This window comes from Linepithema humile, chromosome 1 (assembly GCF_040581485.1).
Source record: "Linepithema humile isolate Giens D197 chromosome 1, Lhum_UNIL_v1.0, whole genome shotgun sequence".
Classification (NCBI taxonomy): Eukaryota; Metazoa; Arthropoda; class Insecta; order Hymenoptera; family Formicidae; genus Linepithema; species Linepithema humile.
The window spans coordinates 21,138,431-21,165,997 of NC_090128.1; the positions used below are offsets into that span (position 1 = coordinate 21,138,431).

General features: G+C 39.7%; 1 protein-coding gene and 1 long non-coding RNA gene across 14 annotated transcripts in view; one reads left to right on the plus strand and one right to left on the minus strand.

Annotated features, from left to right (window-relative positions):
* Pdp1 (PAR-domain protein 1) overlaps positions 1 to 27,567 on the minus strand; it is a 67,894-nt gene that overhangs the window by 4,677 nt on the left and 35,650 nt on the right. For 8 of the 13 annotated variants that reach the window (XM_012362770.2, XM_012362769.2, XM_012362754.2 and 5 more), the window contains one exon: positions 133 to 278. In XM_012362770.2, the coding sequence (XP_012218193.1) occupies positions 133 to 278 (146 nt within the window). Of the gene's footprint in view, positions 1 to 132; positions 279 to 25,954; positions 27,264 to 27,567 lie in introns of those variants that run through there. The other 5 variants (XM_012362755.2, XM_012362759.2, XM_012362764.2 and 2 more) reach the window with 3 other exon arrangements.
* The window catches only part of LOC137000197 (uncharacterized), a 57,800-nt gene continuing 39,376 nt past the window's right edge, over positions 9,144 to 27,567 (plus strand). Inside the window, exons 1-2 of the long non-coding RNA XR_010890489.1 lie at positions 9,144 to 9,258; positions 22,696 to 22,744. This is a non-coding gene — a long non-coding RNA (uncharacterized lncRNA). The remainder of the gene's footprint in view (positions 9,259 to 22,695; positions 22,745 to 27,567) is intronic.

The following is a 27,567-nucleotide window of genomic DNA, read 5'->3' on the forward strand; positions in this document are numbered from 1 at the left end:
TAATAAATAATTAGTAGATGGAGTCAAAAAGACAAGACACACGATTAACTTGAATCCCGATTTTCGTTCATGGAATTTTGGGATTAAATTCAGCCAAATTGAGGGCTTACCGTATCGCGCTTTTGTACATACATGGTTTAATACCTTCAGGTCGGCATCGTAGGGCAGAGTTTTGTCCCAGAGATTAGGACCGAGGAAGGCGGCCTGCGCTTCCACGTTGCCCCAAAGCTCGCCGTCGGCATCTTTCTTTTCCTCTGGTCCGTCTTTACCTTGTTTCCCTGAAAAAAAAAAATCAATTTTATTTGATTAGCTAATAGTATTCATTATTTTCAATCGCACGCATTTTATATTCGAATCATTCTTTATAAACACATTTATTTGCGAAATACGCAACAAACTGTTGAAACGATTGTCGAATAATTCAGTTACAAAAACAAATTTAATAATGTTTTGCTGTTAAATAATGTTTAATTCTTGCGGATATCAATTTTAGTTGCAAAATCCCGTTGTTCTGTTGTGGAAAACCTCCTTTTGCAAAATTACTCATGAATTTTAATAGCAGACAATTTATTGAAAACAATCTTTTCTGGCGATATTTCGAGTGCGCAGATATTTAGGAATGCTGTTGGCAAGCCACTTATACATCTTTCGCATTTGTAATGCGTTCTTCTTTTTCCGAAACTTCCGGAATACGATTCTTTACGGAATTCGACGTTTATTCCACATGTATAATGGCCATTTACAATTTTACACGCTTTCCGGGTTTCTATGCCTCTGGTATTCTTTCTCCACAATCCTTTGACTATCTTTTGAGTACCAATTTATAATAAAATAGCATTGACTCGCGCATATAATAAGTATATGTAAATATACTTAAAAAGTTAAAATGTAATGAGATTCTTACAGCACTCTATTTTATTTTCACACAAAGTTCGACATTATTTAATTAATCGTCATGCCGATTTTTATATCACACTTCTTGCAACTGGAAATTCTCTCGCGGAAGACAAAAAGTGTAAAGGTAGCCTTGAAGATGCTCATCTAAAAATAGTGAGCTAACCAAGACCATTATCTCATACTACGTTTGTATGATATTTTCTACTCTTAAAGTATTATAAATTCTCATCATTTATTATGATAGTTGCGAGTTGCATAAATAAAGTAGTCGGGGACTACACATCGCGCAAAAACATTTTTCTTATATTTCAGATTGATTCTGCAATTCTGCAAAAAAATCGACGAAATTGTTTAGCTATTTAGGTTTCGTGCTTCTACTTTGATAGTCGTCGAGTCTGGGGAATGTTCGGGTCGACTGTCAAGGCTGTGTGAACGTGCCTTGTCACGCTATGATGTTAGTCACTAAGCATCGGATGGAAATGACAAGGATAGTTATGATGATGATGATTATGGTGATCGTGATGCTGACGATTATGATGACGACGATAATGATAATGATCATGATAACGATGACGATGATAACAATGGCGGTATATAATGAAAATGATAATCGTCGGCAACTATGTTTAATGGCAAATATGCTGGATAGGTGTAGTATACAGGGTGATTCAGAACAATCCAGGTGTCCTTGCACATACGTATTCCTGAGTTAATTCTGAGACGATTTTTCCTTTACAAAAATTTTGTCCGCGGCTTATTTTTCAAGTTATAAAAGAAAAAAGTTATCAAATCACGGAACGAATACAGAAGATAGGCAGGAGCGGCGCAACTGGGCGCAACTCCATTCGACACGGGTGATTACGGGACGCACGTTGCGATCAAACACACGTGATGAAACACACACACACACACACACACACACACACACACACACACACACACACAACTCTCTCTCTCTCTCTCTCTCTCTCTCTCTCTCTCTCTCGCTCGCTCGCTCGCTCACTTACTTTTACAAATTCGACGTCTTCATTCTGTTTGACGGATGAATAATTTTACCGGGGATAAGCAATAAAAATTTACACAGCACTTGACATGCAACAAATCCATACCGAGATTTATAAGACATACATTTTTTTTCGTATCACGTATCGAATTTACTCACGTAAATGAATAATTTATAAATCGATTCATTACTATTAATCACTGCCGAATAATCATATTCCGCTTACTTTTATTAAGAAAAAAGTACACACTACATGCAATTACAGTAATCAATACTTTCACAGATTTACACACACTCACACACGAATCTATCGGTTTGTTATTACTACCGATTAATTATTCGGTGACTAAAAATTATTCGAAGGATACGCCTAACGTTTACACAACGCACGTAGCTCGATGCGGAGACAGTACTCGATGTAAACAATGAACCAGATTATGTTTTTATTGAAAAGTATTGTTACGCCTGTGCTTTTCGCCGCTGATGCTGTGTGTTACAGCTGACGGACCGATCGATAATATCGATAATATCGCAGTGATTAATAGTAATAAATCGATTTATAAATTATTCATTTACGTGAGTAAATTCGATACGTGATACGAAAAAAAAATGTATGTCTTATAAATCTCGGTATGGATTTGTTGCATGTCAAGTGCTGTGTAAATTTTTATTGCTTATCCCCGGTAAAATTATTCATCCGTCAAACAGAATGAAGACGTCGAATTTGTAAAAGTGAGCGAGCGAGAGAGAGAGAGAGAGAGAGAGAGAGAGAGAGAGAGAGTTGTGTGTGCGTGTGTGTGTGTGTGTGGGGCGCGTGTTTCATCACGTGTGTTTGATCGCAACGTGCGTCCCGTAATCACCCGTGTCGAATGGAGTTGCGCCCAGTTGCGCCGCTCCTGCCTATCTTCTGTATTCGTCCCGTGATTTGATAACTTTTTTCTTTTATAACTTGAAAAATAAGCCGCGGACAAAATTTTTGTAAAGGAAAAATCGTCTCAGAATTAACTCAGGAATACGTCTGTGCAAGGACACCTGGGTTGTTCTGAATCACCCTGTATAATAAATCCGCTCGGAAACCGATAAAATTTAAGATTCAAGTGTGTAAAGCGATCCCGTCGGATAATACCACTCAAAGATATTTACCATCTTTTTTCGCGCTGTATGCCGCGTAAAATATTACCCTCGTGCGAGAGCTCAGGTAACTCCATTCGTCGATATGCTAATTCCGCCACTTGGTTGCTTTTTCACTTCGGTTTACAGAATATCAGCTCGGTCGCGCGGTTTGCCGAGGTTTGCGGTTTCTGGCGTGCCAATGCGCTCTATTCAACTATTGTTGCAGTCGTGCCTGTAAATCCAAGGCTGCACTCACAATACCGTCCTGTCTCGACACAGTGTGTGGACATACATTCGCGTAGTGTCAGGCGATAGGAAACGCGAGATGAGATTTTTTTTCAAAAAGTATCGCCGCCAAGACCTCCTCGGCGGCGACGAGGCGGCGCGAAATAACTATACGGCCGAAAAATCTTCATTTTAACGACGTGCATTCGACGTATAATACAATGGACTGAGTGTGGAAGGTATTCGACCGATTACCGGCCGCCTAAAAATAATCCCGGCGCCGAAATCTCGGGGACCGCGATTAAAGGAGTGGAAAGCGAGATCTCGATGGGACCCGCGCTCGCTTTGCCCGCGGCGTCGCTTTAGGTGCTCCCGGCCGGGATTTCTCCACAGCATACGCCGGCTAAACAGCTAAACAACGGCAGCCCGTAATTTGGTTCAAGGCTGCTCGTCGGTCGGCCGGCCAGCTCTGCGGAACTAATCTCGTGTTGCGAGGCGGCATTATCCACCGGCTATGCCGCGAGAGAGAACGGCGGGGAGCAGCAGCGTGTCTCGTTCGATGGTCGCGTCGGGCACGATGTAACCGGGGCCGGCGCGGGGGCACGGGGGATCTTCCTGATTTTATCCATTCATTCATTCGTAGCTGCATTTCCGTACCCCCGGCATCGCTATCTCTCTCTCTCTCTCTCTCTCTCTCTCTCTCTCTCTCTCTCTCTCTCTCTCGTACTCGCGGCGTCCTCGTTCGTTCCTCGTTTGTTTACAACGGCCGGCCTTTGGCGATAGCCACTACTCGCCCGCATTAGCGGAAACACGCGATTTCGATGTGAACTTGGTACAAAGGCACTCGGTATTGTTTTTTTAGAAATTTGCCTAATGATATTGCCTGGTGATACTGGGTCTAATCTATTTTTGTAGCGCGAAACGGAAAAGACGCATCGTAAATTACACTCGAATTAATGGATATATTTAGTGAGAATTTTTTCGCACTATCAAATTTAATTGATCATTCCTCTTTGTTCTGTATTAATTAATATAATATAATCGTATCAATGCTGGGAATTTCTGGGCTCGAGAAATCGCATGTGTTTAAGCAAGGAATTTGTATATTGGCGCTCTGTTTTGTCAGAGAGATTGTAAAATTTTTAAAAATGTTAAATCAATGCAACATCATTGAATTCCAGGAGATTTTAATAATAAATTTATAATTGATCTATAAAAAAGCATAATTTTAACATAAATCACCGTGTGCACGTGTGCACAATAAGTAGATACATTAAGCAATCATCCGATAATTGTAAATATTAATGGTAATTAAAATCATTAAACATCAAGATTCATAAAAGATCATAAATGCCAATTTCATCGACATTGATAATGTTCGTTTGCACGAACGTGCAACACAGACTAGCTTCTAGCGTCAAGCAAGCGCGTTTTGTTAATTGTACCAATAGATAAAAACCGTGAAGATAACATGGTTAATTACCGCGGTCACAAGCGCGTATCACAGGTACATGTTCCACTTCTTGACAATATCGCGGTGGAAATATTATTTACACTTGCACTGCGCGACAACAAAATTAATTTTAATACACGTATATTAATACGCGCGTCGACGCTTTAATATACAACGCAAAGATAAAATATTGGAAATTAAACAAGCTTAATGATATGCGTAAAATTCGTTCAATCTATCAATACAAAGTGAGCTAAGATTGAAATTACTTGATTAAGTCAAATTCCAATTCGCAATTTCAATTTCCAATGCACAGTCTAATATGGACTTGAGGAAACTCGTGGAAGATGTGGCAATTATTCGAACGTGGCATTGAGAAAGGATTCTACCGCGACGATCACCGGTAATTCGCAAAAATGATAGATCGGCTAATAAATTGTTGGCACTTAAATGCTGAAAACAATAAACTCGTTGCAATGAGCGCAAAACCATTTTGTCGCTTAGATAGTCGCCTTGGCAGACCGCTCTTGGGTTTATACTTACGCGGAGATGACAAAACCACATCGTCGCCATGGTCTACCGCACATACATATATGAGTTTATCGATTTTTGTAATCGTACGTTTACTCACACGTCGTCAATCGCGACTCCAAATCTCAATTTCATCTCTCGGTCTCCTTGAGCTTGCTATTTTTTTTTCTTTTTTAATTAATAGGATGCTTGTTGTACACGGTCAAAGATATTTGTTTAAGTTCTGTAAATTTTTTTGTTTTTATTTCTTTTTCTCAAAGTCGCCATCGTTTCTCGTTTATGTAATCGGCGACACGCGAACATCTAGGTGAACACGCGAGAGTGTCGCGAGTGTCGCGAATGCGTTTCTGACATAACTGTCGCGGTCTTTCTCGAAACTCTCGATAATCACTGTAACCCAATGCATGAGTGCTCGTCTCCCCGAAGAACCAATTCATTTTACCGGCGCCGTAAACAATAATTGTGTTGAAACATTTCAAGAAATTGGGATAAGTCTGGTCGTTGTGGATTCGCTTTGATTTACATCGTTTTAAACTTTGATTTACACCGAACGACGTTGAACTTTCAAATTGTAAAATGAAATTGTGTACATGTCGCTTGTTCTGGAAGTTTAATTTTTCTTCGCCACAATGGGCACACGGCGCGCCGCTGATAAACCTTCCTCGATCAATCGAATCTACGGCACACAATAGCTCGTGGGATAGGCCGCTCGTCCGAAATAACCATTGACCAAGGCCGCACACACACACACACACAGGAAACCTTCTCTAAACAAATGCGATTGTTTAACTACTGCTACTACTGCCACGACTCCATCATTGCGATCTATTTCCGCGATTGAGATCCCGAGATCACCGCGATATTCATTTATAACATTATAAAGCTGTAGCATGTTAATTCAATGAAACTTAGACCTCAAACTCCATGAAATAGTTTTATTCATTTAACTTTTTGAAATGTATATATTCTGCACGTAAGATAGAACAAGCAATTGAAAATTTATCATCCTGCAATTCGAGGAAATAAAAAAATTGCAAAGATTAAAAAAAATATTTAAAATAGATATCTACAAATTACATGTTATTCTATGTATGAATAAGCTCAAAAACCAAATGTCAAGCTCTGAAGCGCTTTCTTGCGGTTGGCTACACTCGGAATGAAAAATCAAGAGGCAACATGACGCGGAACGCGATAGACGGGGAGAACTTGACTTACGATCTGTAAATCTCGTGCCGTTGTCGGTACCCCGATGATTTGTACGTGCGGTAAGCCGCCATCGTCCCTTCTGACGTACGACCCGTAACCGGCATTAACTTAAATTCTATTAGACACGAAAGTATCCCGCAATTGTGCGGTACACCCGATATATATAGCGACGTTGCGATCGTATGTGAAATTGCGCGGATGGAAATTCAAGCCGCGATATCCCTTTATTGCGTAACTGCTTGCTTTCCTCTTCCGTCTAGTTCTTCCCTCTTTTGTGCATCATCGAAGAACGTATACTTCGAAGATTATTAAATTTAGGTGACTCTTCGAGACATTAATCCGCGGCATTAATACTCGCGTTAGTAACTCGCGTGTCTTCGAAGTGCCGGAAACGCGGCAAACATTTTTTTTTTTTCCCAAAACACTTTCTCTTTTCAAGCACGCTCTAATTAGCTTCAGTCTTCTTTAATTATAGACGCGCGCCGACGCTCATGATGATTATACACAGGAAGAGAAGAAAATTAGCGGCGTCAAGAGATGTCGCGACACCTTCGCAACGATAAATAATTGTATCGTAATATAATTATTTTCATTCCAAAACGCTTATGCGCTATATATGTGGCGCCTATAACTATATTGTATTACTATTACACCGTGTACAACATTTCTCACGCGGATTTCCCATATAGCAGCGCGAGGAAAAGCTATTTCCTCGTTTTGCGCGGAATCTTCACTCGTATAAAATGCAGCGACGTCCTAACGGCCGAATACGCGCTTCCTAGAAAGTTCACCTCCCGCTTCGTTGTCAGCTTTTGCACTATGCACAATGCCGCATATGTTTATCGGCCTTATCTCTTTTGCCGTTGCTTCGACAAATGCCTTGTGAAAATGCAAGCAGGAATTATAGTCTGGGAGACCCGTATGTTTTCTTAGATTTCCACTGTGTGTACGTATGCGGCGCTATCTCTAGTACCGACACGACCTCATTACACCTATCGTTACTTTTTAGGCGCGACTGAAGTCTAGTCTAGAGCGCTAGTATTCTTTCAAAATTTTTACTCAATACAGTTTGAGGCAACTTTAAATAATGATATTGGCGAAGCCTTTCTTTTCCTGCTCTGACTCGCTCATATAAGCAGATAAGAATAAAAAAATGATTGAAAAAGAATGATTAAAAATTATATAAGATAACACGTGATAATGCGCGCGCAATGACTTATACGTTTGACGTGGAAATGCAACAGGCGATTACCCGCAAAATCATTAAGGGTATTAGAGAATCCTTTGAATTCACGTTTTATACAAAAGTTTGAAAGGTTGCGGCCGAACGACTAAACCGATTAAAATGATCAATAATACGTCGGATCAGGTGACTCAAAGCCGCTTCTAGCGGCGAGAAGTGACATTTTATTAATAAAATAATCGTTATGTTTCACGTGTAAGGAACTTTCGATCTGTGCTACATGTAGGTCGATTAATGCCTGACCGAATTTCTCGATAGACACAAAAGCTCGCATCGTTCGTCTGCCGGCTACGAGGTATGAACAGGTGCGTCGCAAGGACAGGTATTACGATGAAAATGACACGCGCAAAACTATCGAGCTAGTTATCGGATAATTTTTGAGCTAATGCCAATTCTATCAGTATCGCTTTCATTATTTTCTTTTTAATTTATAGAAGACAAAACAAAATAAAATATGATAAAAATGTTAGGCATTCCGTGATATTAGAATATTGTTTATAATTTTTGGGAAAATATAAAAATAGAATTGCACTGTATAATTTGCATAGAATATTACATCAGTGGGATGCGGATAAAAATGTTCTTATCATCAGCAAGACATTAATTTTTACGTCCATTTTGAGATAAAAACGTATAATAGATATTTTATATTCCTACTTTCCTCTTCTCTTAGCACGTTCTACGGTTTAATCAGTTAAGCATGACTGAACGCGAGAGAGGAAACAAGAATCGCGAATCGTGGATGTGCAACAAGTATTACATGTAATGAACTAACGCGCAGCGAGCCACGAAGTCGTCCTTGGCCGCTCCTCCGAGTGCTACTAGAACTCTTAGAAATGGTTTCCTATCGCCTGTCACACGAATAAAGCTTATGCGGAGAATGAAATAGAAGCGTATACGCGCGATCCTTGAATTTTGAAACCGACGAATCCTCATTCCTCGAAATATACTCAAAATCTTCATTACGTGTAATGCATAATAATAATATGTGCGCATTCTATATTCAAATCACTCGGTTTCATCCACATTTGTTAAAAAACTGCACTTAGAAATTCGTTGCATCGTAATTATGCGGAATTTCGTTCGGTGGGGTCAACCGTAATAAAATTCTGTGGTCTCCCGCAACGATATAACGTACATACGTGCATATGTACCGCGGAATTAACAAGTAGAGAATCGCGATTACTAACGCGTCCCTCGAGTAATGTCAGGGGGCACCGTTTGCGCGAACTAACGTTATAAATAAACGCCGGGAAGAGTAGAAATTTTACGAGCGTGAATACCGCGTTGCGCGTGACCGTTTAGCCAATGTAACTGCACCCATGTGTGGACGCCAGCGTATCGTCCAGTGCATATTCGGATTAAAACCGCGTGCATGGATGTGGGTATTCTTTCAGCGAGCGTTCATACACGCATATGAATATAACTTAAGATTCTCGTCGAGGAATTAAACAGTGCGAGAGACGGTAAAACTCGTTTTGTGTCGGTTTATGTATCAATATATCATCAACGATCGCGCGGTGATTCATCATGACGCAAAAAGAAATTTACTGGGCACAGACTTTATAAGATCTTTATTTCGCTAATGTAAGTTATAGACGTCATTACTCGATAGTTATGCTTTTCCGAAATAAATTAAAAATATCAAAAATATCAAATAATTGCACGCAATTCCACTAACGTATCGTACGTTTATTGTATTTTTATTTAAATACAAATGTCGTTTATTAAAATTATCCGAAAAAAAAGAAAAACTGAAATTATTCGACAGTATATGCGAATGTCATAAGATTTGGTAACATTTCTTCATTGAATTATTATACATATACCGCTTGAGATTCTAATATAGGAATCGGTTAGTCTCCTAACCTGGTTAGATGCCTTGAGCGAGGCTCATAAAGAGTGAAACTAGGCTTGCTAGTATCCGCGTAACGCGAAAGAGAGTGAAAGAGATTTTCGCTTTCGTTGGAAAGGCCTTCTCTTCCCGCTTCCTCGGGCGCGACGTGGAGCGCAACGGACGCTCTTTCGCTTGTTTCCTCTTTACCCGATGACCCACTCCTGCGATAGGCAGGTACAACAGACGACACGACGTGACGGCATCGTCTGCACGTGTACGCTTATCGAATAGGCATGATACGTATTTACACATAGTTCTCGATCTCATCGGAATGTGTTTGGCAAATATTTATTAACAAAATTGTAATGAACTTTTCCCCGAGAAAAATACCAGGTTATATCGATGACTTCTGAGCGACGGAAACTGAAAGGCTTCTTACGAATTGAGAACCGCAAATGCGCAGCGGAAGCTTATTTCTCAGAAAAGTAAAGATCACAATCTTGTGAATGCTTGCGTCGCAGCGCAGCTAGGAACGAATTTTCTCGTTTTATCGCATGTGGCTTTGTCAAGCGAAATAATGTGAAGCGGTGAATGATATCACATACTGATCTAGATCAGGATACCACCGTGAGAACAGACGCTCATAACAACCAGTACCGGAAATAGTGTGCCATCCGGATTACGAACGTGATGCGCTTCTCTAGCAACATATTCTTGATTAATCCGTTGCCTAACACAGCGTTCTGCATTTAATTTTAATTATCATAGAAATAATGGAGTAATTTTACAACAGGTTTTGTTTGAAACATACATCTTTCTGTTGTATAAACTTGCATTTATTAATATAATACCTTATTAAAACTTTCGTATCTGTTGAAACGTTTTATAAAAAGAATTTCGACACGAAAACATGAAAATGGCGTACATATTCAAAAGGAAACTTTCCCCGCGGAAAATGATCGAACTTCCGGTTGTACCGACGCGACGTAAAAGCCAGACGATGACGTAAGCATTGGTACTCTAAATGAATTAACGGATACGATTCGTCGATCGCCCAGTCAGATAGGTGGAAGAATCGGTCATGCGAGAGGAAACGCCTAGAGTCGGTTAAGATCGCGGAAGTATAGCCGACTGTTTGCGTTTTCTCCCCACCCAGTTTAGCTTTCACCCTTTCTTTCACGCTCACGATGATACTTCCTGTCTGCATCACCGTCGCCATCGCGATAGCGGCAACCTGCAGTTTCCCGAAGGATCGCGCGGTCAAAGAGTAAACATTTGCACGTTGAAACATTAGCATCGAGACGATTTTATGGCAGGTTGAAGATGTTAACGAAATCAAATGTCAGCTATGTTAAAAGATAATATAATCACCTACAGAGAAAGCTAATTTTCTAGTAACTTGGAATATTAAATTAAAACAATAAATTTTGTTTGTTTAACCTAACAAGACATCTTTTTTATAAAGCGATCGTTTTCAAAACAAAACAAACATTTTTTTGCGAAACAGCCTACTTTTTCTTTTCCTTTATTTAAGCGGTTACAGTAGTCGGTTGTGTTTTCTTTGTTTTCTAATCACCTTTTCGTTTTCCTCGCGCAAGAACGTGTTTTAAATAGTAGTTTGATTAGAAAGTACGTGGGCGTATTTACGATGATTGCCGGTTCGATAATTTTGCTATAGAAAGTTTCCCGCCTGTGTGCCCGCCGCGCGCCGCGCGTTGAACGTTCGGCGTAAGCATTTAAAAAGGATCTGAACGATTTATAACTATACACCAGCCGTATATACACATTGTGCGAGTAATGAACGCCCGTCGGAATACCTTCCGCATGAAGTACGCCGATGTATTTATATACCTTAAGAGGGAACATATTTCTCGGTTGTTCGTGTGAAACAAATAAATACGCGTCGTCTAATTGCTTCAAGGTAATAAATAATTAAAGCGAATAATTAAGGAGAATCTTTTCCATGACGCGTGATTCCGTGCGAATCTGTAACTCTAACATTGGCTGATATTTCGCGACTATAAAAAAGCCGATACCGAGCTGAGAGATGAATCGTATCCGGCTATGCGATCTCGTGTTCTGTAACTGGTTTCGAAAGGCGCATGTGTCCTTCGGGGACGCGGAATCGCGGCTCGTCCTTGGCCATGGAGCATGGCCGTCGCAGTCGCGTAATACTCGCGGTGATCCTTTTAGGTAATTCTTAACCGTTACGTTTCACGTAATCGACGTAATACGTTTGATCGTCATCGCGCGTCTTTCAGTTGCTCGTACAATTCGCATCAATTGCAACATCGCGATTTCTTCCGCGCTGTTTTAGCATTTCCAAACCACTTGAATGAAGAAACATTGTGTTGATTCAAAGTTTTCGAAAATTTCGAAAATAACTTTCGATTGTAAATAACAATTGACTTTTTACGCCGTTTCATCTTTGTTAATTCCTGCAATTTGAGGAATTCTGTTTTCTCGGAAATAGCTTCGGTGCCCTTTGATCGAATATATCGAGAACATGCCATCAATGGAATAGCAATCAGCGCTGACATCGCTGGCATGGATATCTCTTCAGCGTTTGAACGAAAGTGAAAGGCAAAGCGTTTTTATATCAGTATGTAGTTTTGCAGAGAGCTCTCGAACGCGCGATCTGAGGTCTGTTTTTAATAACACGAACTATTTCTTACGTATCAGTGTGTAATAACTTCGCCTTCAGCTCTTTCCATCTTTATTACTGGCTGCGCGATTATTACACAGAAAATGTACGTTGAATTTATCTCAGCGCATAAATAATATTTACGACCGTAAGATATAAATTGGCATCTTGTTCAAACGTTAATTATAGCGTTAAAAAAAAGTAATAAATAATAAATACAATAAATAGTATAATTAGCGTCATAATGATATAATAATATCGAGCCAACAATGTGAATAAGCAGACGCTTCCCAGCTTCGAATAAATGTGTGGGATTGCATTGTGATATCCATCTTTTCATAATCGCAGGAATCAAAGTGTACGCTCGATTAAATATAGGTAGTATATTCTCTTTCTTCGATGCAAGCGTTATTTCGTTTCCTGGTGACTCGTCGGAGGAGATAGAGATGTCCTTGACAGTGTAACGCGAGGAGCGGCGCAGCGCGATACACTCTTTTCTTTTTCCCGAGGCTGCATCTCGATTATCGATGTGTTACGCCTGCTCGCTTGATCAGCGATGTTTGTGTACGACACGATTAGGTAATTGTTAGGTAACGAGAAGCGCGCGGGCATCGCGGGCGAAAGTTACGCGGAAACTGACCTAGGGCAATGCGCTTGACCGCATTTCGATAAATAGGATTCTTCGATCATCTTTTTATTCTCGGATATCTCGAGCGCGAGGAGAAGCGTTGATAAATTATGTAGCGCTAAGATATAGTATGACTGATGCAATCGGTGCATGCGCTCCGTCAACAGTTAATACAAGATTAACACGCTTTTATGCTATCGAATAAAATATGATTTCTGCATGTCGCTTGAAAGGCTCTTTGGAATGAAAAGTTTACTTCGCGTAAATTGTGAAATTTAAAAATATCAAGCCAGACGTGACTTGCAAAATTAATTGGAGAAGATCGCTGCAAGATATACAAAATACGGTCTTAAAATATATACTTTCTTTTTTTCTGGTGAAAATTTCGCCTTCCGCACACGCCTGTGGTAAAATTAAAAGGGAACACCGATTCCGCGTTAAACGATGCAGCTAGCCGCGCGCATTCGCGCGTTGCGCGGGCACGCTCGCCAGACCAATTAAATTATACAGATCGATCCGGGAGAGAAAGTTCGCGAAAGACGACGTGGCAAGAGTGTTAAAGGAAGGAATTCGCGCTGCGGTACGAAGTCCACGAAGCGACGCTTTATTCGCATACGGAGCCGCGTACGCAGCCGCACACATATGCCTGTCCGTGCGCTCAGGAAGCCGCGACTATAATTTTACAGATCATTTCCCGCGAACACGCAATTCTTTTGAAAATTACAAGGCTACGGGGAGGGCAGCAGCGCCATGTATAGTACACGACGGCCCCTTTTCTCGCGCACGTGCCTGCACACGCGTCCTCGGCTTCCGGTACACACGACTCCTACGAATACGACTCCGCAAAAGATGCACGCGGAAGCCGCAGGCTGGTGAGGGTTGCTTTGCGATTACTGTTATTAATCGAGACGTTCAGGCACGTGGAAACCGTGACGTAAGTGTCGCAGTCGACAATGCCACTTTTCCTTCAAACATCGCTCAAGGAAGTCATGCACACCTAATTGAACACTTATTCTAATTTCCAGTCACACTGTTTATTTAGGATTGTATATCCACTTTTGCAAAATTTAAAAACGTCAATTTTGTCATTCGAAATATTTAAGGTTTATCGAAAGATCATGCTTTTCTTAACAGTTTCTGCAAAAGAATTCATTGCTCGATAATTACTATTTACGTTACTTTTTACACTTTATTACGTAATCAATTCAAGCCATAAAATATGTAGAAATAAACTGTGATTTCGAACAGTTTTAATATAAAAGATGTAATTTATTAATATTTTTTATTGCAACATTATCTTATTGAATGGTATTGAATGGTATTGAATGGTATTGAATGGTACAATCGTATTTTATTATAGCGGAGAATTTTCAATTCAATCGTAAAGCAAGCAACAAAGTTGGACCGATTCAGGGCGGTGGATCTCTGGCATTTATCGCGACTTTGCAGCCCGGAAGCCAGCTGAGCGATCACTCGATTCCCCCCAGGGGAAAGTGGCTCGAGCAACTTTCACTTGCTGGTAAGCCAGACCACCGCTACGCGAATAACACCACGACAAGGGCCCTGAACATTGTATCGTGTACGCGAGCAGAAAGGCGTCTGTCTACGTGTCGCGACGCGATATTTTCGCGTGATTAAGTCCAATACGCAGTACATCTCCCGTCGCCTTAAACGGAATGAAACTTGAAGTTTTTTAAATTATGAAAGCATTTTTCACGTTACTAAAGACAATTCGTATTTTAATTTCATTATAAAAAGTCTCTAGAAATACTAGACTCTTGGAAATAAAATATCTATTAATAATAGATTTTATTCGTAAATTATTGTTTCCATAACTTTAATTAGTAATAATTAAAAATTTTCAAAAAATAGTTATAAATGTATAAGATATTTTAAAAGTTACACAAATTTGTTATATATATTTTTCCGTCTATTATTTTTAAGTTTACATTTTATGAAGAACTAAAGTGAGAAAACTAACATATTCATTTTAATTCACCAAGGTCTGAGGAGACCGTAATGAATGTGGACAAACGCTAAATGCCATTTTGCGCAGAGCACTATATGACGTTTACGTCAAACGAGTTATCGCGATCTCATAAAATTTTTTCTTCGTCGTAAAATAATTTATGCATTTTGCAATTCGCGCCAGGTCACCTTTGAGCGGGTAATTCGCAAATTTATTTTACAGAACCAACTCACACGAATGTAGTATCTAATTCTTCAATAATTTGATGAATTCATCGATTTGTACATAGGCGTACAAATGCCTGTGTATGCCCAGAGAAATCAGATTGTACCAGAATGAAAGAGAAATCCGCGCTCGTAGCGGAACAGGAGGAGGGCACGGTTTATTAAAGAACGAGGAAAAGAGAAAGAGAAGTCGAAAGGAACGGATACAAGCGGGAGGGGGGACAAGTCAGGAAGAGTAACCATGTCTCTCCTTCTTCTGCTTCTGACTGTACTTGTGGTAGTGTTTCTTTTTTTCCCTTTCTCACGCATGTAAAACTCGCGGAAACGAGACTGCTGCTTCGTGCGTGTTTGCGGCACATGCATACAGCGCGCAACGCTGAACGTTGTGTGCCGCCTAGATCCAGGAAGCAAAATATGCTCTAATAAAGCGCGCGTCATAATGCACAGTGCAAGTAGTGCTCGAAATTTTCCAAAACTGTTTGTTTAGTAACACAAAAATTTATAAATTGCATTTATCGTTGAATTACGAGTAATATCACGAATGCGATTGATATAGTTGGGAGAATTTTGAGAGACTCACCGGCTCAATTGTAATACTTATAAATCGGTCATTATTTTCAGAGCGATCGCAATTCTCACGCGTGAAAAAAAAACATTAAAGAACGGCTTAAACTCGCTGGTAGAAAGATGAACGATGCGTTTACGACGCACGTTGACTCGAACGAAGTTGACCTAGTCAGGCACCCGCCGACCGTCTAATCTAAAATTAATTCCTAACAGCTGCTGCCGCCGACTAATGCGCGTGTATCGCACATCCACTCTTATTCTGACGACTTTTATTATTTTCATGTTATGTCAAGGCCGCATTCCGTTTCCCTCTGCAGCTTCTCCCACGGCGAAGCGGCGGAAAAAAGTGCGTCCGGAAGAAAGGAAAAGAGGAAGTGTCGAATGCGCGTGCGAGTTAATCACGGCGCGCCTTATTGCTTCGACGTGATCGCGATAAGCAATCATTAATTTTGTTTATAAAAAATTGCAGTACTCTTGCTTGTTATCCGTGTAATGCCCGTTTCTACCTCGAAGTGATTAAGTCATTTATCTTGCCAATTTCGAATCATATTTTACGAAATTTAGTAGAGAAATCACACTGCATAAAGCGATAGAAATCGATAAATTTTTATTCACTCGCAATATTTACTAGTTCATATTTTGATATCGCAATTTTTTATTCCTGTATAAACGAGCGAAACTCACGGTCGTCGCAGCGTCGAGGATCGAATATTTTCCTATCTACTGCGCGGACCGTACTCGTCGCTCGCGATAATTACCTTTCGCCCGATAATCGACCTCTTATCTTGCTCGGCGCTCCACCAGGATATGCAATTTACTGCGACAATAATTGACAATTACCTCTTTTTCTTGGAAGTATACGGTCAGATCGAGGCGGCATGGGTGCTATATAAGGTCGATTTTAATTGATTCGATTCGCCCATCACGAGACACCCTTAATTGGAGGCGCCGTACAAGGCGGATAATTAAGATATGCCAATTATTTCCCTCGATACGACGCTTTCTCGGAGTCTTCCCTCTGTCGTTTTAAACAGACCACCCCCGCGATAAGGTTCGTATTTATTCATAAAATGAGAGAATTAGTGGACACTTTAGAATAATTGGACAAGCTCTCGTTGTATGCGCAAAACCGCGGAGAATACGCTCGATAACGCTCGAAACTGTTCCTATTTATTTAACAATTTCAATAACGTTAGAGACGCTTGAGCATTTCTTTTGCAAGTCGTTACGAAATGATTTTTTATCTTGCACTAAAACTCAAGTAAAAGCATCGAAATATACGCCGGGCGTGAGAGAAGTTCTCGCAGTGGATATATTTAAAAACGTATAGCTCCGGAATTGAATCAGAAAAAAGGGATTTTATAAGGCCGGATCCCATTCGACGGCGGGCCGGCATATCTGACGGCAACTTTCTCATTGCTGTGCCGAAAAGTGCGAATCCACGTGCCACTTGGAGAAAGGAGGCCATCCAAATGTCAGCCCTCCATGGCGATATCTCGAATACAACTTATGTATAGGGTAAAAGTTTCGACGATATCTTGTTAAGAATAATAATCGATTCTTACAAATTTTTTTTTCGCGCCGATAGGAAAGATACTATAAATCTTCTAAGTGAAATCAGGCGGAAATTGATGCGCTCTTAAGTCGAGTGCGCCGATGAAATAAAGATCCGTATAACGCTACTTGCTTGAGTACTTGCCTATCGAGAGTAAAATGATCAGTTTATAAACTCAGCAAAAAAAAAGAAAAAAAGAAAAAGACGAAACGTGTTTCGCGCGAGACTTCCTAGTCGGCAACGAAAGATTGGCTTCCAGCTCCTTCTTCCTGTTGCTCCATATCGCTGGAAAGCTGCGCGAGCGATCGTGCTCGATCGTGCGCATTTCCTTCATTAATTACCAGAGTCAAGTAAAAAAACGATCAACAAACGGAAAGATAATAGAGACCTGGAACGCGGAAGATGTCGTCGTTGTGAATATTTCGTGGTTTATTTTGCAGAGAGATAAATAATGGCAAAACCCGATACGCAACTCTCCTCGCAATAATGTCTTTACTATAAACAAAATGCTATTTCAGCTACGTAGTAGTGCAGCTGTGTTAATGGAATAGTAATATTGCTCCTGTCTGTTCGAGGGGCTTGGCATTGCGTTTTTTTCGACTCAAGCAATGATTGTGACATTCGGAAAGTGGAAAGTCTTGGCATAGCCACACTTTTAACGAACGCATACATTCTCAATTTCGACTGTTTCCATGCGAAGACCATGACCATCATTTACATTTCTGGATTCACTGAGAAATAGAGAAAGTTTCGCTTTTCATTAATTTAAATGAGTCTCAATTGCTATTAATTCTTTAACGGCGCACTCGGTGTTACAATCACTTTCAGTAGACACTTTTGAAGCCTTTGAAAGAATTATTGCAACATGTCTTCTTCCGCTAACAACCAAATACAGAAACAATGATGTTAATTAAACTAATAAATATATTACTTAACGATGTCGAAGCAATCTTCGCGAAAGTTTAAAGAATGTGTAAAATATAAAACATAATATCAAATTAAATTAAAAAATTTTTATCAAATAAAAAATTTATTTAAATTTTAGTGAAAAATACTCTCTCTTATTTTATATGCGACATTTCTTAATTAAGCATATGAAGCTTGAAAAATTTTTAATTAATCATTGATAGCACAATAAATCTCTGAAATATGCTATAGTCTCTGAAAAGTTTTGTCGCATTACGAATTATCTGTCTAGCAGGCTCGATCAGAGTAGGAAGTCGCGTGCCGCGTGACTTTCACTTTCACCGAAATAACGGGGACGCAGAAACGATTGCGTATATCCGCGGGCATATGTCTCATACGAACACGCACATACGTGTACGCTTCTCTGACGTTTCGCCTTTCTCTCGTAAACAGCGCGATCCTTTCTTTCTCCCGTTCTTCATTTGTTCCTTTTTCCGGTGCGAAAAGAGAAACTCGTCTTTAAATTACTTTTCGAACGTATCGAAAGAAGGAAGGGTTCGTGCGAGCAAACCCTTCCGCTGATTGTAACTTTCATCGCTTAAGAAACTTAAATTTTATGTATCTTTTCAGTGAATCTTTTTCAAGCACCAATTCTTCAGTTTTCTAAAATGATTTTTTTTACTTAATCGTATATTCTATTTACACGTAACAAAATCGAAAAACTGAACAATATTTGATTAGTATAAAATGTGCCGTACGCATTTAATAAACGTTTAGATAATGAGAATTAATAACATATACATAAGTATAATATGTAAAATTGTACGCGTGCGCAATATATTGAAATTATTTCTTCGTTATATGCTTCGTTTGAATTACGATTTATCGAATCACGATCTTCCGGTTTTCGCGCGGCTCTAAAAAGAACACGTTTGATGGCAAGACAGCCTGTAATAACGATAATAGCCGGGATTAGCGGCAGATTTCCTCTCTTGTCGATTAACGTCGTGCGAAAGAAAAACAGCGGATTAAATGAAACTAAACGCAATCTTTCGCATATATTCGCATTATTGCACTTTTATTTATTTTTATGAATTAAAAACTTATACAATATTTAACCAAATAAAATTCTCACAATTTTCACAATGGAGTTTCAAATGCAAATTTAAAAAATTGTAAACCTTATTACACAAAAGTTTGACTTTTTTTACGATTCAAAAATTATACATCAACTTGTAATCTGCAAAATTTTTCAGTTTAATCATCGATCTCCTTTCTACCAATGTTGTCACTAATAAATTGCTTTTGTTAAATTTTCGCACAGTCTAACGCTATTAAAATATACAGTACTATTAACAATATTAACATTTTTGCCGAGACCGATACGCGAAACATGCTATACGCCGCGAAACCTTGGGATACCGACCGACCGAGAATTTATCATTGATTTATGAAGTGCACCAGCAACTAGTTCTAGCTCGAGCAGGTTGAATGCCGTTTTTATGCAGACCAAAACTTCATGTCCAACGATTGCGATGATACTGGCCGACTAATGAGATCAAATCCCGTTTGAATTATTTTCACGTTATTAAAGGCTACGTACAAGGATTTCAACTTAACATTCATCTTCTTATCGCGTAATAATTCTGAACTAACTCGTAATTTCGCTAGTAATTTGTATGCGCGGACGTAAATGTGATCAAATAAGTAGAGTAGAATAATCTTTACTATTTTATATCTAAGAAATTATAATTTTCTGCGTGTCGAGAGATCTTTCCTGATATTACTAACATATAAAGATTACTTAATTATGCATATATTAATACTACCCAAAATTATTTTTACCGCTTTGCTTAAAAAGCGTGCTCAAAGATGTAATTTTCTAAATAGTAGCAAAAATGGATAAAAGTTTTTTTAATACATGATCGAAAGCACTGAGTAAATTTTATATAAAATCTCATGAAAATCTCATGGCAATGTTAAATTCGTAATTTGCAAAATTTGATACTTTCTATTTATAAGGTAATTTATAGCGTAAATTTACATTTAAACAAAATGTAGCATTTATTTAAATAATTATCAAAGAAAAATTCATATTTTTATTTATGACGACGAAAAGACTGTCCGCTTCTTGCCTAAAGAAATTCAAATGTTTAAAAGCAACCATGATAACAACTCGCGATAGTTATATCAGCATTACCAGCGATATTTATGTCAAATGCACATACACACTTCTTTTTCTAATCGCAAAATTTTTTCCTCGTCAAACGGGAAGACTTCTCGATTGCTATCACAGAACGTTCTTCGATTCCAAGAGTTGATCGCCATCAAACCATTTTTTCATCTTGCTGTTATAGGAGCTAGTATATCTTCACGTCGACCGCAGCGGCAGAACCGGTTGTCTGCGTGCTTACGTATCTAGGAAGTTTCAAAATTTTTTTGACGATTTCGCTTTCACGATTTATTCTACTGCGAAACGGATAGTACATTTTTTTAACATTATGTTTATCGCACTTTTGTTTATTTATACATTTAGCAAGCATGTATTTTTATCTGCAAATTAAAGATGATTTAAAAATTAGAAGAAGAAATAATTCAAATAGATTATTCAAAATATAAAGCTACGATTTTAATTTTTTAAGAAAAATTCCATCGACGCTTCTATTATAAGCCGTAAAATTCCTCTACCTTTTCTACTGCAAAATTTTACTACTATGCTGATATAAGAAATATTGATGTGAACAATTATGCACACACGACGAGATCTCGCGAGCAATAATGAGAATCGCTGGCGGAAAGCGCGAAGGTGTCTATTCTCAAGAATGGCACGTGATTACTTTCTCCCGACAACCTGCACAACACAACGTTCGCCGACGACGCCGACGACGATGACGACGACGCAATGATGACGATGTAGCCGAGAACCGTGCGCAATACCAGCTGTCTTCCGGGTTTGAGGTTGAACAGCCAGGTTTCCACTATGCGCACAGGTTCGCGCTATGGAAACAGTCTCGCGATGTTGACGAGTGAGATCGGGCACTTTTCCTACACGTGATGGTATACGTGAAAATTACAATCGCGAGATTACAACTTTCCGCCAAGATTTTTGATTGACAGGCAGAATGGCTGACTCGATTAACAAATTTGAAGAAATATTTATTGAACAAACTGTTCATTAAACAATATTGAAGCAACAGGATACTGTTAGGATTAATTAGAATACTGTCTGAGAGCAATCAGCAACTACATGTAATCTACATTTCTATTACATTGCAAATTTTGTAGTATTTTATTGCCGAGCGCTAGTATTCCGCGCATACAAGATTCATTTACACATTTCAAGATTTGATTTTAAGCGATAGGAGTGATCGGAAAGCTATCGAAAGGCAGCCGTGGCCTTGCTGACCTAGTCGGCGAGGTTACCTTGAATGGTTGAATAATAACGGGATTTAGCGTATTTTGCATTGACGGGCTCACAAGTATTCAAATTACGACTATTGCAATTATTATTCCATTTTGCTGCGCTGCAATGAAATGTTATAAGATATAATCGAGAATGTATCGATATTAAAGTCGACTGTACAGAGCCAGAGAAAAGTTTATCATCGGGGTCTCTCAGAAAAGACTTTGATATCATACTGTCGGGTCGTCTGATAACGAGAGAATTTGATTTATGTACTGTTAATTCATCATCGGTGAGAGCTAGATTACAGTCGATGCTAACGTGCAATTGTGACAGGAAGGTTCGCGAGCCAGTCATCGATCCAAACCCAGATTTGACCCAAAAGATGGATTTTGCATTCCGGTTTATCAAAATTTCTAGGAAAGTTACTTTTTAAATTGTATTAAACCGGAAATAATCACGTAAAAAATAATGTGATCTTTGCAAATATTTATTAATAATATTATTGAAGTCTCTTGCTTAGATTTATTAATACTTGTAAAAAAATATGACCGTATATATCACAACTTCGAACTTTTAAGCCATTACATATTAGATGATAACGATGAGACGATAGCTGTTAGACAGCAACATGGACTTCCATAATTCTGAATACCAAATTCCTGCAATTTTGCTTTTGTCGAAAAGTATAATCGCAAATGTACTGTCTTGACTTAAGATTCTCGCAAGCGTCACAGTATTTGTTGCACGAACAGTTCGAAAAAAGAAATTTACACAATGCGCTCTCTCTGTTACAAAATTATCTTGGCGTATGGCGCCAGTATAATTATTCGTCTGACGTATAGTTAACGATTAGCTAATTCGCAAGCCCACGAATACAATTTTCGCTTATTCGGTTCAATTGGCAACTAATAACAGATTATTGATGAAAGAAAGCACGTTTGATTAAATCCTCTATTTTAATAAATTTTAATAGTTACGTGATTCGAGTGATTTAGCATACAAATTTGACTCGACCTACTGTTTCGCTAATGAAATTTACCTGAAAGATAAAAGCGATTCGTCAGTTGTTAGCTATTAGTCATTAGCTTAACAATGCTGTTAAAAGTCGGGCGAGTATGTGCCTGGCTTCCGCTAAATCGCAGATTTGCAATTGTATAATAGGATTGAGAAAGAAAGCCTCCGCATGTCACGTGCATGCGTGCATCACATGCAAATAATTAAACAAATATATTGTTACGTGTATAAAAAGCAACGTTTTTGAGTAATTAACAATTAATATTTGTTACAGGACCTTCAAACGTCGCCAGAGATTCGTCAGAAATACTCAACGGATCAGGGTGAGTATTGAACAAGTAATCCGAATAATCGTCTCTAGCGATCACGAAGCTGTCTGGCGAAATCGGATTTCGCGGATCGGCTTCTTTAAAAGGCAGAGCACGCGGATTGCACTCGTGCTCTGAGTGCAGTGCGGTATTGCCGTGTAGAAAAAAAAAGCGTTTCGCATGTATACGCATATTTATGTACACGCAAAGCGCGATATACTTTGTACTTTTATTTGTCTTATCGAATCACATGTACGATATACGTACATGCATCAGCATAATAGACTATATGCATAAGATCTCACATTGCAACTTTGTGCCTATTAAAGAAAACGCAAGTATGCTCTTTTGCATACGTCTCGGATACTGTTTGTGACTATACTTTATAAATAGCACACACATAGACGCGCGGGGCATTTGCGGATCTTTTGCGGCGTGTATCTCTGTTTCTTTCGTTTGATGACATATCAAACTTCTCCTTTCCAATAAAAAACTCGTGTCTACCGCGATTCTTAAAGTGGAATTTTAATCGGAGTGTAACATCACCAAGGTCGAGAACGATATCTCGTAGGTCGTAGGTCGGCACTCGAGTTAACTTGGAAACTGTGTTCGTTAGTTCGAGATGCGCTTCAATATCGACTAGATTGTCGTCTTTACGTCACAACGATTCCAGCCAGCTTTTGCGCCCGATAATTTTCTATACGATCAATTCGAGTGTCCAAAATATTTGCTAATATTTGCTGTTGTATTTGCACACTTTCTCGATAAATCAATAATACATTCAGAATCTCAGTCAGAAATGCAAACAGAATCGCTGATGACCAAAAAATGCTGCTTTGCGAAAAATGTTTAATGTAGATAAAAATATATTCTCTTTTAATTTATATAAAAATTTATTCCTTTGTAAACAATTACACATTTAAGACATTAATCATCTGATACGTCCACAAATTTGAAATATTTTTCAGACTTTCGAATAGTTTCTTCCTATATGATTCCTAATTCTGATTCCTATAAAATGCAAATTTAATTATTCGTTTATATAAACATTTTTTTCTCTTGAGCTCCTTTGCATCTTTTCCATCACATACTTCGCATTATGATATCTAAAAAGTGTCACGTGATTTTTTTTAGTAAACCTCGCGAAAAGTAGAGTTTCGTGCAATGAATTGGCGCACAAATGTGTGTGCTATAGCGATGAACCAATATAACAATGTAATACTATATGCTTTAGAAATAGGAGAGGCTGACCCATCCCTCGCATTGTACATCCTAAAACGCGATTCTAATCTATTGTGCTCGATGACAATATGACGAATCGCGGACATGGATATTGTTCCAACAAGCGTGCAGTCAAGAGCTGCATCGGCATTAATTCGTAAATACTCAAAATTAATCACATTTTAAGCGAAAAATAATCTATATAAACCGATTTTGTTGCGCGTTGAATACATATTAAATTTTAGATAAATGTTGAAACTGCACCAGAAAAACTTATTTGTCAGATTAAAGACTTAATGATATCAATTTTCTTTTTATTTTGTAGAAAATTTACATCTCTATAAATTTACGTCTCTATAAATGTCACAGATTAATAATTTATAACTTTTGTGCGTAATATAAGACTGCCGGCGCTAGAAGCGAAAAGAGAACATAAATAAAATCGATAAAGATAAAAGTATAAAAAAGCTATGACATCTGTCGCTATTGTGTACTTCCTCGTGTCATTAAAATTCGACGCATGTCTTGAAACGTCATGCTCGATGTGCGTTTATGTTCGATAATGCGAAATTATGATGAGAACTCATGCAGGAAATTCCTGATCGAAGTAGACTTGTGATTTAGCGAGGTGAAATGTTACTTTCATTTATTTAACCGGGTTGAACGACTTTTGTTTAGTCTCGTAGAAACGACTTCTAGCATCGTCCAAAATTTTTAGCGATATCGTGAATAGAGCTATCAATTTCATTAATATTCAACAAATATTGAATATTAATGCGATCGCGTCCATGAATTTGTGACAAATGTTCTTTCGAATATCCGCGATACCGCGATGCTAAAGAGCGCATCGACAACCAGACTTTTGCTATTTAACGGCAAATATTTTGCTGTTTCTACCTTTTCGTATCGTGCTTAAATATTTAATCTGTTTGTGCAAGTAAATTTGTTATGCTTGCCGTTTAAAATATAGCAGGCGTATGGGAGAATAGAATAGCAGAAAATAGAATAGAGCGCGCTTCGTTCTAAATCCAATGTTCGTACGGCTTGAAAGCGTACACAAATAAATTATACAATAATGGTTTTTCCACGGAAATTCTACTCGAAACACGACAAAGAGAGATGAATGGACAAAAGAGAAAGAAAGAGCGCGAACGCGAGCAGAAGCGAAACGCGCTGAGGACGTGGGAGGATGCAAATGCGAAGAGCCTTGAGTCGAATCCGCCGTAACTAGGATAGATGCATAGGTGAATTCACACGTCTACATACATGGTGACGGGTGATTCATTCACGCTCCATGTTCGATTAACCCGACCCGCCTAGTTAACAGATATGTTTCGCGATAAACGACGCAGGTAAAAGATATTTTTCAACGATGATCGCAACGACAGCTTTGAAACTAATCAACTTTGTTGCACCAAACTTTGGGAAATAATTATGAAATAGAAGATATATGAAGTAATTTTGCGAATTAATGAGTTGCAAAAATTAGAAATTAATTTTGCAATTTAATGTTTCATTCTGTGCAATTTTATTGCACGACACGTTTCTGTGTATAGGTACATGTATCTTTCGTATATTTTGCTTTCGAAAGTGCAAAGTTTAAGACTTGTAAATTTACTACTTTCGATATCATTATTATTCATGGACATGGTTTTTTTTAGCGTGAATTATACGCCTTGTACATCGCGAGTAAATAAATGAGCGCTGTTGTGAGCGTGTAGTCGGTTGATCATCGTGCAATAGTTGCAGATCGAATGTAGGCTGGCTAATGTAAGCAACAGGTGGGCGTTTCTACTCTCGACGACGACTTCTCCCTCTCCGTCGCCGCTAGTTCTATAGTGAATCTTCCAAGCGCTTTATGCGCACTATGCCGTCTGATTCATAAGTCGATTTCTACGCACAACAGTCCCCCGCGGAATTTGTGTATTGACGGATATTTCGTCTCGTTTTCGAGACAACGTCGTATTTGTGTTTAGACCCGACACGTGATAGCGGCATGCCTACCGTTCATGTAAACATGATGCTGCCTCCATAAATGCTGATACTGAGACCACCTGGAACTGGTGCTGTCGTCGTGAATGGGTGGTAGCGGCGGGTGTACCTGATGACTGTGAGAAGTCGGCGGCAGGGGTGGCGGCGGTGGCTGCTGCGATTGCGGCTGCTGATGAGCCGGCGCGACGACGATGTGCGGATGCTGTTGCTGCTGCACCGGCTGCTGCTGCTGCTGCTGCTGCTGATGCTGAGGATGATGCGCCTGGGTGTGCAACACTCCAGCTGGTACCGGTGGTGGCGCCAATTGTTGATACTCCATAGCGCAGCTCATCCGATTACCTCACGCGCGCATTTAATTACTCTGCCGGTCCCTCGCGGTCCCCTTCCCTCTCCCGCAGTGTCCGACGCGGATAACGAGTCCTCCGAGACTTCCTTTCACTCGTATCGGTGCGAACGACGCGTTCGCATCCGCGATATATCCGCGATGCGACGAGCGATGTGCGATGTTTGTAGTGTTGATCAACGAAAGAATCACTCGGTATTATCGCGGCCGATTCATCACCGAGGCTGTCCGCCCGTTTTTCGAGTAGGTTTGACTTTAAAAACAAGCACGGCAAATCTACCGTTATTTTTGAATGCTGAAGGCTAGTTCCTTTTTTGTACGAATATTCATAGAATCTATTTTACAGATCAGCAGAATTCTGGAATTTTTCGCAATTGTCGAGCAATTGTCCAATCAATCGAAATATCCTCGTGAATTCTGTTCGAAGCAAACCGCTGTCTTTTCAATCACCACGTGATTGCGTTTAATCCTCTCGTCTCGCCAGGAGACTCGATCGGAACAACCTTTCTTATTGCACTCACAATAATTCGAAAAAAATCCCGATCCGAAAACATCTAATAATCCGAATAAAAATGGAAAACACTTTCGCGAGTTGTCAAATTGACGAGTGCGCGAGTTGACGATCGCGATCAGGATTCACGGCTCCGTTTCACGAACCACAGGATCCCAGACTTAAGCCGAGTCGCGAGTACTAGTAAGTCCAGCGCGCGATTAAACCGCGAACACCGAGAGTAGCACGACTGTCGACTGTCAAAATCGCCGCTCGTCAGCGTCTATCCGTCGGCGCCGTGTGCCGATTGGAGCGCCTTCGTTGCCGGAAGCGGCACTCCTATTGGTCCCGCTCCATGCTCGGTGAGAGGGGGCAGGGCACAGGCGACGTGCCTCGGCGTCGTCCTGGAGGTGAGCGCAGTGAGACAGCACGAGGAAGGACGGAGCGAGGAAGACGGAGGTACGCGAGCGCCCAGGCGCTCGGCGAGGATAACTGAAGTATGATAGAGAGAGAGAGAGAGCACGCGCGCGCGAGAGGAGTTCGCACGGGTGTAGAAGGGAGGGAGAGAAGAAGAGAGAGAGAGAGAGGGAGAGAGAAAAAGAGAGAAAGAGAGGGAGAGGGAAACTCGCGTGCGTATCTCGAACGTGTGGCGTTCGGAAAGACACTGTGAGGCCGGCGTCACATAGAACCCGTAATCCGTAATCCGCACCGAAAGTCCGCAAAAGTTACTAGGGATTGCGTCCGTAACGTTACGTGTGTTTTATCTCCTTGTGTCCCATGGAGCCGTAATTC